General features: G+C 34.2%; 1 protein-coding gene across 3 annotated transcripts; it reads left to right on the top strand.

The window, feature by feature from the left end:
- Window positions 1-227: 227 nt before the first annotated feature.
- On the top strand, window positions 228-11,634 carry LOC119777946. 3 transcript variants are annotated; one of them, XM_038276957.1, is made up of 14 exons: window positions 228-431; window positions 628-663; window positions 2,474-2,773; window positions 3,080-3,355; window positions 3,729-4,028; window positions 4,939-5,214; window positions 6,741-7,040; window positions 7,695-7,964; window positions 8,901-9,152; window positions 9,259-9,360; window positions 9,813-9,851; window positions 9,942-10,004; window positions 10,089-10,187; window positions 10,421-11,634. In XM_038276957.1, exons 4-14 carry the CDS (start codon window positions 3,151-3,153, stop codon window positions 10,426-10,428), a joined length of 1,914 nt encoding a protein of 637 aa, XP_038132885.1. In that variant the 5' UTR covers window positions 228-431; window positions 628-663; window positions 2,474-2,773; window positions 3,080-3,150; the 3' UTR covers window positions 10,429-11,634. The 3 variants fall into 3 exon arrangements, with proteins under 3 accessions (XP_038132885.1, XP_038132884.1, XP_038132883.1); XM_038276956.1 differs by having other exon boundaries at window positions 8,901-9,143; window positions 10,089-11,634; XM_038276955.1 differs by having other exon boundaries at window positions 10,089-11,634.
- Window positions 11,635-12,135: the final 501 nt, after the last annotated feature.

Below are 12,135 nucleotides of genomic sequence, written 5' to 3'. Positions count from 1 at the left end.
GCATGTGTTCTGCATGTAAAATAAAAAACTGTTTTGTAAAACACTGTAAAAAATCTTTCAGCATGCAAAATAATCTAACAAATGCATAAGGTTGTAAATGCAAGCACTAAACACATTTTTAGCTGTGTAAAAAGAGATTCTTTGCACTTCTTAGCTGTTGGTCACAAAGTGCGGAAAGAGGAAGTGTGAGAGTGGTCTGCAGAAAAAAACCCACTGCAGACGTACTGGCAAAGTACTAAAAAGAAGGAAAGAGAAGTACTTGAAAATTTTGTTTAGAAAACCTCTGATCTCTTATTGGAAATAAGGCTCTCTCTATATGCTTTAGTTCGAGCATGGGTTTTTTCTAAAAATGTAAATATTTCTCCAAATAATTTTGTCAGTTTTCGATAGGAAGATGGGCCACACCTTGCTCTTTGTTCCAACTCTACACTGTAAGTATAATACTTTCCCTCTTTGATATAGTTTAAAAATACACACTAGAACAGTAAAGTATATAGAGCACACACCAGCTTTTTCACTGCTGTTTTGTTTTGGTTCAGATTGGGATTTAAGCACTACATTTAATATCTTACTGAATTTCTGTTTTCCATTATCAGCTAATACAATCACTGTACATTTCTGTTTAAGTTTTCAGTTTACTGCTCTGCTGTGGAAACATTCAAGGTAACTAAACAGACTTTAGTTCTTCTGTTAATTGGTTATCAGATTGTTTTCTCTGTTAAATTTTTTTCTTATCATTTATCCTTCTTAAGTTAAAATCAAACAACCATATTCCAACACTATTAACACTTGTAACTGACCATTAAAATATTTTATATCCTTAAGCTTTTAATTTTTTCTCATCTGTCAGAAATATAGAAAAACTAGTAAATATTTTAAAAAAAGGCTTTTATTATGGAAATTAGAATAATTGCCTCCCAAAGCAAATCATTCATACAACTAATTTGTGCTGCAACTAAATGTAAACTAAGTGTAAATTTAAAATTTATTTTAAATTGTGTTTCTGTACCCCTATCTACTGAAATGTGACTATTATTTTTAGCACAGGCTTAGTGAGACTGGAATGGTGCTGTCTGTGAACATCAATATTCAAGCCTTGCCACAGATTCTCAGTTTGTTTTATATTTTGAATTTCTACAAGACTAACATTGATGCTTCGATCTCAACTGTTGTATTGAAGATTGTTGCATTGATATATCTTTTAGGTTTTTCATTCTTCTGCAAGGTCAACTTCACCCTAATGTCAAGTATTTTGAAACCTCTAACAAGTTTTCCACCAGGACAGCCTTTTATTTAGCTTTATGTATCATCATTGACTGTATGATCTGGTTAAACTGTAAAGTGCCTTGGGATGACATGTGTTGTGAATTTGGCACTATATAAATAAACTGAATTTAATTTAATTCAGTCAACTCTGTCACACATTTTAAGCACTGTTGAAAAAATCACTCCCCCACTTTTTTGATGATGATTCATTGAGGGGATACATATGATTTTATATATAGGTCAAAACGTTTGAAAAGATATTGTCCCCTAACCAGGGCACCTGCTTCCTCATGTTTTTTGTGTCTCCAATGTGGCTTGTGGCAGTCCTTTTCTTTAGATGTTATTCAGAATAACCACAATTGGCAAGGGCATCTTGTGTACATCTAGGATTTCTTTGTCATGTATGTTTTTAAATAGACACTTAAACAATCATTTTAATAACCTACATTGTTATAACCATGAGTCATTAGGCCAATTGCGAATTAGCATTCATATTTATTTATGGATATTCTAAGAAAATAGTTTTAGTTCATATAATTGTGTGTAGTTTTTGGCTCATTGATGGCAATCAGCCATAGTCACAGTTTCTAATGCCATATTCATAGACTTTTGAAAAGACTTTCTGCCGGTTCTTCAGGTCTGAAAAGCATATTCTATTTATGAATATTCCTCAGAAAATAATTTCAAGTGATATATTTGTCTGTAGTTTTTGGCCAATTGATGGCAATTAGCCATAGTCACAGTTTTTAATGCCATATTCATAGGTTTTTGAAAAGGCTTTCTGCCGGTTCTTCAGGTGAGAAAAGGATATTTTATTTCCTCAAGGGCTTGACTATATAAATTATGTGAAGATGAATGAATGACAAAAAAAACAATGTCAACAAGTTAAAAAAGCTAAAAAGAGGCCATATATTATGTTGCAAGCAAAACAGGAAGTCTGCAAAACCCCAAACCCACAAAGCACCAGAGAGCTACTTACATGACTACAGTTTTAAAGTAAATGTTAGCACTGGTTTAGAAAATGAAACGAGCTTGCAAGAAATTCTTGCCTCTCTTTATAAAAAAAAAGTTAAACAACATTTAGAATGTTCCTCCCACTTCTCAATTATGTACTACTGTAGATTGATATCTAAACATGTGAAATTTTAAAGTTTGAGCACTTAAAATAAAATAAAAAATAAATATATGATAATCTCTCTCCAAACAGCATGGCGACCGATCCTGACTGTGTCTCCATCATGGCTCAGCCCTGAAGTCTTAGTCACTCTAAGCTGTAAGGTTAAATATCCAGCTCCTGATTGGGTGTTCTACTGGTATAAAGCTGTTCCTGATCTATAGAACAATAACTATAGATATAAGCCACTGCCTGACAGTATCAATGGGACTGTAGAGGACTCCTACATCATTCATGGACAGAGACACACAGCAGGATATGCATGTAGAGCTGGAAGAGCAAACCCAGAGAGTTTAACTGATTACAGTGAACCAAAGTTTGTCTGGTCTGCAGGTCAGTGAGTTTCCCTTTGTCAGCTAAACAAATGTTTGGGTGAAGCAATACTACTTGATAACACATATTAATTTTCATACTTCATGAAATTGTATTAATAAATTTTTTTTCTTCCAAGTTAACTATGTTTTTTGCATAATCAGATTTTAATTTCTGATCACAGATTTTATCTGTAATGTTTGTTAATTTACAACATTTTATAGATTGCTAGCAGTGCTATGATTGGAAAGAAACAGTAAATACGGATGATGCAAATGAATTCCTATTTTACTTATTTTGTTCATTTTTTTCATTTGCTAATGTCAGGTCTTCTTCCAAAAGCATCTCTCACTGTGAAACCTGACAGAAAGAAACTTTTCATCTTAGAATATGTCCAAATGAGCTGTCAGGGAAACTCAGCTGACTGGAGAGTGAGGAAGTTTGAAATAACCGGATTTTCAGCCTATTTATCAGTTTGCTCCAATTGGGGAACGATGACTGGATCTTCATGCAGAGTAAACAGTCGCTGGCCCAGTGAAGCCGTGTACTGGTGTGAGTCTGGATCAGGAGAATTCAGCAATGCAGTCAACGTCACCTTACATAGTATGTAAATAAGCTGTTTCCCCATTAATTTCAGTTATTGTTTAATTGACTTTATTTTTCAGCTAAACTAAAAAATATATACTCTGGAGTTTTGTTCTATTTTCCTTTGTGTAATATATTAATACTAAACAAAGACATCTAAGATGAAATATTTCTTATATTTTTTGTCATTGTTTTCTATTAATGAAAGTACCAACCTAAGGAGTAAAATACTGTTGTTAAGTGTTGTATGCTAAAACAAGTATTTTCTGTAATTATAAGTTATAATATTTCGAGCTATTGCTATATTAGAATATCTTAGCAATGCTACTAAGGCCTAGCACAATATATAGCACATGTTATCATTAAAAAACTGTATTGCTTTGTCGAACAGAACCAGAGACAGTCCTTACTGTGTCTCCATCATGGCTGAGCCCTGGAGCCTCAGTAACTCTGAAATGTACGGTGAAACCTCCATCTGTAGATTGGAGGTTCTTCTGGTATAAAGCTGTTCCTGATCGCTCCCAGGAGAACTACAGATATGAGCTGCTGGCTGACAGCATCAGTGGGACTGTAGAGGACTCCTTCATCATTCATGGACAGAGACACACAGCAGGATATGCATGTAGAGCTCAAAGAGAAAACCCACAGTATTCAACTGATCATAGTGAACCAAAGTTTGCCTGGTCGGCAGGTCAGTTTTCCACTTTCATCAGTGTATTTATATTCTTTATTTATGATATAATCACCAAAGACCATTTGTAAACAGAAATTTGGATTAAAAAAACTATCAGTCATGTTATATGTACGGAAGGATGATTTTTCTCACATTCCTTAGGAACACAATAAAATATGGATATCTCTGGTTTTTTTTTTCAAAGTTTAAACATCTAAAAAGTGCAATATTGTAAGAAGGTACAATAGTTTTATAAAAACAAGAAGTGAAATAACGTATTGTGATGGGGGAGTTCTGAAAAACTAAGTGAGAAAATTATTTTTCTGAATTGGCATGACATAACACCACCGTTGGGTAGAATAAATCTTTGCAAAGTTGATAACTAAAGCTCCTTCAGTCACATGCTGCACCCTAAATGCACCAGGGAGCGTTATCACAGATCCTTCCGCCCAACAGCTGTAAGACTTTATAAGCATTACTGCTCCCAACAAACTCAATATCTTGTTACATTGATGCTGATTTTTGCACAGTTTCTGTCTTAGTCAGTTAAAACACATGCTGCTGTCATTTTTTGCACATCTCTGGTGTTGCTGCTGTTTTTCACATATCAGTTACTCTAAAAATGTCCACAGCTGTTATTTATTATGTTCTCCAGATACAGAGTATTTGTATTTTAAAAAAACACTGTACAATACTCAGTTTGTTTTATTTGGTTATTTTCCTGTTATCTTTATACACTTTTCTAAGGTGCACATTGTTTAATCACTTTCACTATAACCATTGCTGCTGTAAACACCACTATTTCCCCACTATGGTACAATGAATTGATTTTCTATTCAATTATTTTCTATTCTATTCTACTCTAACTATGAGTGATCTTTTCATTGTCTTTATCTTTGATTTGTGTCTCTCTCCTTTTTTATTTCAGATCCTCATTCAGCAGCATCTCTCACCCTGAGTCCTCACAAACTGAAGGTTTTCAGCATAGAAAATGTCCTGTTGAATTGTAAAGGAAATTCTGCTAAGTGGAGAGTTAGGAGGTTTGAAAAAACTGGAATTTCATTATATTTATCTGACTGCTGCAGTTGGGGGACAATGACTGGCTCTTTTTGCACCATTAAAAGTCTTGAGTCCAGTAGAGCAGTGTACTGGTGTGAGTCTGAAACAGGACACTTCAGCAATGCAGTCAACATCACTGTACACAGTAAGGTCTTAGAAATCTATTAATATAACCAGATTCAGAAAAAAATTACATCTATATTATGTATTACTGTTTACTGTTATTTAAGATTATTTAAATATAGTAATATAGTAAATATAGTAAATAATTTAACTTTATTTGACATTTTCCTTTTCTACAAGCTGAAAACATATTTTGCAGTAGATTAAATAAAACTTTATTAAATGTTAATGATTATAACGTTTTTAATTTTAAAGGTGTGTCTCAAACTCTTCCTTTAAATTAGGAGTTTCTTTTTTAGCAAAATTAAAAAGGATTTTTGAAATTAAGGCATTTTTTTCAATAAGGTGAACATTTATTTTCAGGAAGCTTCTAGTTTTAATATCAGGCAGCCTCATTATGTATCAGATCAGTTCAGACAAACAGCAAAAGAATACCTCATACAAAAAATCCTAATTGAGAAGAGAAAGGGAACATGATACTAACTAACAGCATTTTTAGCAGCTTTTAATAAGGACATTGTCATGGTTTGGGGAAAGAAAGATCCAATGCAGGGTTTAATAAATGTGGTAGTGAAAAAATGAAGTTCTTTACTGTAGAAAATAAAAAAAAACAAAATAAAAAAATAAATCTGATTATATAGAGAACCAGGCAGAGAATTAGGGACACAAGTGCAAAACCATGAATCATGATGCACATATTGGCCAGAGGTTTCAGCAAAGAAAAGAAAAAACCAAAGAGAAAATACACAGAGAGAGACTGAAGAGAAAAACAGGTGAGGATGGACAACAGCTAAGGAGATTCCATGCAAAAAAAATAAAAAACCTAAGCCAAATTTTCTCAAAATAAGTGTTTTTATTTATATTAAGCAGAAAGGTGAGACACTTTAACAATGGAATAAGGAAATAGATATTATGATAGAAAACAACAGGAGGCTCTTGTTTCAAGTGCATAATAATTAATTATTATTAACTATTATTAAGGGTAATAATACTCATTCCATTGGCAGGTCATCTTATTTACAGACTCAAATGTTTAAGGAGGGAGCTCAGTGCCAAGTGAATTAATGGGCTCATAGAAAAAGATTATCAAGGCTGTAATCTAATAGAATGCTCTAAATGTAAGAAATCATGCAAATAAATAAAGACATTGGTAAACAATGGATGAGCAAAAAAGGCAGCAGCCAGACTATAAATACACATAGAAAGAGATAGTGACAACAACAGAAGCCCAAAAAAATCAAAGAACCAAGAACTGTGGCAGATATGGTTCCACCATTTGTTTTTATTTTGGAATATTCTTTAAGGAAGAAGTTTGCTTTGAGTTTTTGTAACAAGTTGAAAAGAATTTATAAATGATTAACAATTTCATAGAGCTCTTCAAAAGTGGCTATAAGATACCTACCATATTGTGAAACATTGCAGTTATCCACAAATTTGTGAATATAGACAGTGTGATAATTTGTTTATATATTATATATGGACTTTAGATCTAACACTTTATAGCTAATAATTTTCAAATTAAAATTAATATATTTCTTTGTCCAACAGAACCAAAGGCTTCCCTGACTGTGTCTCCATCATGGCTGAGTCCTGGAGCCTCAGTTAATCTGAGCTGTAAGGTTGATCCTCCATCTACAGGATGGAGGTTCTACTGGTGTAAAGCTCTTCCTGATCGAAAACACAGCTACTACAAATATGAGCTGCTGGCTGACAGCATCAGTGGGACTGTAGAGGACTCCTACATCATTCGTGGACAGAGACACACAGCAGGATATGCATGTAGAGCTGGAATTGGAAACCCAGAGATTTTAACTGATTACGGTGAACCAGAATTTGTCTGGTCTGCAGGTCAGTTTTATTTTCTGTCCTGTGTTTTTTGGTATCTAACACGAACATGTTGAATTCATTTAGATTTTTTCTTATGACCTTTAAATTGAGGTCGCTTTATACTTCACTTTTTGACAATATTTTTGACAGTTCTTTATATTTTGACTTTCTTTAAACTTAAAATAATATTCTACCCTTTACTTAGATGTGGGGAATTTAATGGTGTAACTCCCAGCAAAAATGCTTGTTATACTTTTTAGTTGGAATTTATGAAAGAAAGGTGACTCTAAAAAAGATCAGAAACACAATCAATAGACAGAGGGTAAACATATTCAGAAAAGTGTTACTAATAAAGTGTTAGTGGGATATATATTTTTTTATCATTCAGACAGCTCAAGACTGACAGAACCACTGATATTTTTTTTTTTTAATATTTAGGTATAGGATACTTGAAATTAAGTACATGAAAAAAAAAATGACCAGAAGAAGAGAAGTTTGGACATGAAAACTGATTTGATAATGGTTTGTTTTTATAAAACCAAATATAAAAATAAGCCTTTTACACTTTAAAGAAACAGTAAGGATGATTTTTAAGATATAAGTGCTTTTTCATACAAATTAGATGAAGGCGTTTTATCGTCTTGAATTAATTATTTGTTCTATGCTGTTTTCCAGATCCTCATCCAGCAGTGTCTCTCACAGTGAGTCCTGACAGAGAGCAACACTTCACCTCTGAGTCTGTAACAGTGAACTGCAGAGAAAACTCTGCTGAGAGTAGAGTGAGGATCTTAACAGCTCACTGGTCAAATGTATCATACTGCACTGAGTGGGGGGAAATGAATGCACCCACATGCAACATAAGCAGTGACTGGCCCTATAAAGCAGTGTACTGGTGTGAGTCGGAATCAGGGGAGTTCAGCAACACAGTCAACATCACTGTAGAAAGTAGGTTATTTCATTAAAGTTATACTGAAATCTTCCATTAATTAAATTGTTATGACAGTAGAATTAAAATGCTTGTTTTATAAATTAGGAATTAATAGACTTTTGTGAGACTTTGTTGTTTGTAATGGTAACAATCTGTGTCTTTAGTTCTGTAGACCTAGCCTGTACGATTTATGTAATACTTTCAAAGTCAAACAAAACAGCACTTTTTATTGACTTCATTGTATTCTATGTTTTTTATATTAACAGTTATATTTGAACTAAAGAGTTGTTAGCTGTAATTTTCAATCTAAATATTGCTAATAAAATCAACAAGTAGAAAATTAACCATCAATATTTTCATGTAGCAATCCTCTCATGACAAACTCTGTTACTTCTTTAATTTTGTTGTAAATAACCATCAGTACATGTCTTTAAAACAGCAGCAATATTAAATAGCATTGGACTTTTTATAACCCATCCATCCATCCATCCATCCATCCATCCATCCATCCATCCATCCATCCATCCATCCATCCATCCATCCATCCATCCATCCATCCATCCATCCATCCATCCATCTTACCCGTCAGACTCACAGTGATCTGGTGCCTCGCCCCAGGAGTCTATGGGTGAGAGCTGGGGTACACCCTGGCCCGGTAGCCAGCTTCAGTCTAAAAACTACAAAAAATAAAATAAAATAAAATAAAAACTACTTTTTTGAAACTAGTGGCCTTTATTTGAAAGTCAGCTAACATGAAACGATGTTAAGAGAGAGGCAGGTAGACACCTGCAAAGGGCCTTTACATAAACCTGTGATTGTAGCATCAAGGGCTTTGGCCTCTATAGAGGGATCCCATTGTTTACTTTTGTGACATAAATTATTATATTTCACTCTTCTAAAGGTCTGCAGCAGCTGATTTCTGACTGAAACTTCATATTCTGACTGTTTTCCAGATGGAGATGTTCTCCTGGTGAGCCCTGTCCATCCTGTGACTGAGGGAGCTTCTGTTACTCTGAGCTGCAGACTCAGAGGACAAAATACACTTTCCAATGTGTTTTTCTATCACAATGACAAACTGGTCCAAAATGACAGCAGAGGGGAGCTGAAGATCTCTGCAGTGTCTCAGTCAGACGAAGGCTTCTACAAGTGTGAACATTCAGGAAAAGCTTCACCACAGAGCTGGATGGCAGTAAAAGGTGAGCAAAGTAAGCATTTTATTCTTGCTGTTGTTATTGAAATAATCATGAAAATAACCTGTTAAATCCTTTTGATGGGTGACATTGTTATTAAGAGATGTTTTATTTACAACAGTGAAAAGCTCTTCATTTCCTTTGCTGTTGGTTGTTGGAACAGTCATCGGTGGGGTTTTTATTATATTCCTGATCCTTATGTGTCGCCTCAAGCCGTTCAAAGGTGACACTTTTTTATCCACTTGTATTAGTGTTATATTTCTATTTCTTTCCAAGCAGACAAAAGCTTAAATGTACTAATATTTCAAAGCATTACTAAATATATTAAGAAAAAAAAAATCAAGAGTACATAAATCTCTTTTGAATATAGCTTTTTGTATGTTTACATTCTTCAATGTGTTTCGATGTGATCACTTCAGAAAACACAGAATAGTGCTGAACCAATCACTTAACACTGATTCAAGCAGCTTAATGATAAAAAACAGAGGTTCTTACAGTAGTTCGTGTTCAAACTAGTCAGTATCATTAGCTTTAAGAATTACTGTAGTATATCTTATCACTAATCCTTGGATTTCCATTGATTTTAACCCTTTTTTGGTTCTTTAATGTCATAATATCCTGCTTTTTCCATTAAAAAGCAAAACTAAAATAAAGTTTATCATTCGTTGAATAAAGGTTCTGATTGTCTGAGAGCATCTGAGGACCCTGCAGATGGTATAGTTATCTTTTTTTTTGCTATGCGCATGAAATGGTTACTTATGGCCTGTGAATGAATTGAATGAAGGAAGTCTGTTTGTCTTTCAGATCCACATGAATTCCAAAATGTGACTTACACCCTCATTTCTTTAAAGCAATTGGAAAATAAGAGTGAGTTTATTCAACACATAGTGTGTTCAAACAGATTTGATTTCAAAGCTCTTGTCTCAGTGTTTTGTGTATGTACCTTATCAGGGACTGCTGATAAACCAGAGGGGGGCGCTGTTTACTCTCAGGTGAAGACAGGAGCTGCAGGAACTGACAGCAGCAGCATTCAGTGCTTCCTCAGATCAGGTATTTCTGAAGCAATGGGCAGGTCAATTCCAGTTTCTGCAGCAAATTTTGATGACATCAGTTGCAGATAATAAACACTTAGACACATCTGATGACTTCAAAGATATCTTGCTTCCTATGCTGTCTTTTTGAGTTACAAGCTTTTCTTCTAGTGTTTGGGGAAAAGAAAATAACTGTTTCAAAATCTTTATAGTCATTTCATTTTTCTGTTGAATTTTTGTCCTTTTTTTCAGAAAAGTGAGTCTTGCAGAAGCAAATGCAGCAGATTATTCTAAGGTAAAGGATAGATCATGAGGATAATGCCTGATGATGGGTGCCATGCATAAAGGCATTCTTTGGTCTCCAGTGAACTTTCATTGAAACTTTTTATTCTCTTTCAAGTTTGCAAGCACAGCTTTATCAATACTATTGAAAATAAGCAGTTTATAAGTAGTATGTTGTCCTGCTGTTATATTTAAAGTAGACTCAGAACTATTATATTTTCCATGTTTATCTCTGCTTTTTTTTAACCTTCAAGGTTTTTGTCATTAATCTAAAACTAATAAGCCTCTATTATCATCTGTTTTTGAGATTTCAATGCTTAAGTGCAATATTAAAAGAAAACATAAAACATAAAGAAAACTATGCTGTGGTGGAGAGGAGATGCAGGGTCAGAGGTCAGCCTTAAAAATGAAATGAAAATATTAACATTTAAGAATTTAAATAGCTAGGATTACATTTGGGGCATGTCACAGGTCATAGGGAGGGTCCCATATCCAATAATTACGTGTTGGGCCCAGCCAAGGCTTTCAACCAATCTGATGACAGAACATCAGCAATTCCCTCATTCTCTTAGAGACCCGAGACTTTAGACATTTTGTTGCCTCACAGTATCTTTACCTGGTGATTTACGCTTAAAGCACGGATGTTAGTTGAAGATTTTGACAAGAAATTTTCAAGAAAATGCAGACAAGAAGTCTCTATAACATTTTTGGTAAAATTATTGTTATTTTTTTGTTTTTCTTCTCATAACCTGAAAAAAATATCTTTTTTATTTTCAGCTGGTTTGAAGACTGAGTGCATTGTAAAAAGCCAGTGCTGAGCTTTTTAAGAATAATCATGCAAAAAAAATTGAAAACCTTTTTTGTTTGTTTTTATAACCCAGTGTATTGTGTATAAAATAAAATAAAAAATCAGAGAGGACTCTGCCTTGGAAATATGGTTTATTTCATTATTTTTCATTATGTTTGAAGCATCATATACCAAATGGAATTCCAACTGATCACTGGAGCTACACCCAACATGTGTGCTACTGCACATTTGCAAATCATCTAATTAACTAATTAATCATCTGATCCTCCCTGTATAGTTGCCATTTGTATCTCTGCTTTTGTCTGCTTGAATCCCAATCAGCCTCTGCAGATGGCCGCTCACACTGAGTCTGGTTCTGCTGGAGGTTTCTTCCTCTTAAAAGGGAGATTTTCCTCTCCACTGTCGCTACAATCATGCTTAGTGTGAGGGATTGTATTCGAGTCAATGAGTCAATGCAATCAACTGGTTTCATTTAGACAGAAAACTTTGAATCATTTTGACTGTATGATCTTGTGAACTGTAAAGTGCCTTGAGATGATGTGTTGTGAATTGGCGCTATAGAAATAAACTAAATTGAAATTGAATTGAACTATCTGTAATCTATGAAATAAAAAGGGAAACTATGTGCTTGCTTACCTTAGAGTTTAACAGCTATTTGACTCATAAGAAAAAGAGATCCATCTATTTGTCCGTCCGCCCATGTGTCTGTCTGAAAATCTCAACATCCATCTGCAGGATGGATTTTCTCCTGGTATAAAGTTATTCTTGAGGCATCGCCCACATTTATTTTCCTTCAATGTAGGAGGAGTTTTTACCCCAATGTAGGCTATCGCTTTTAACTACTTCAATTGACGCGACCATTACATTTATTGGGTCT

The sequence above is a fragment of the Cyprinodon tularosa genome, unplaced genomic scaffold (genome assembly GCF_016077235.1).
Source record: "Cyprinodon tularosa strain WSP-4 unplaced genomic scaffold, ASM1607723v1 ctg1291, whole genome shotgun sequence".
Classification (NCBI taxonomy): Eukaryota; Metazoa; Chordata; class Actinopteri; order Cyprinodontiformes; family Cyprinodontidae; genus Cyprinodon; species Cyprinodon tularosa.
Note: the sequence above shows the minus strand (reverse complement) of the source record. Positions and strands in the feature narration are given on the sequence as shown.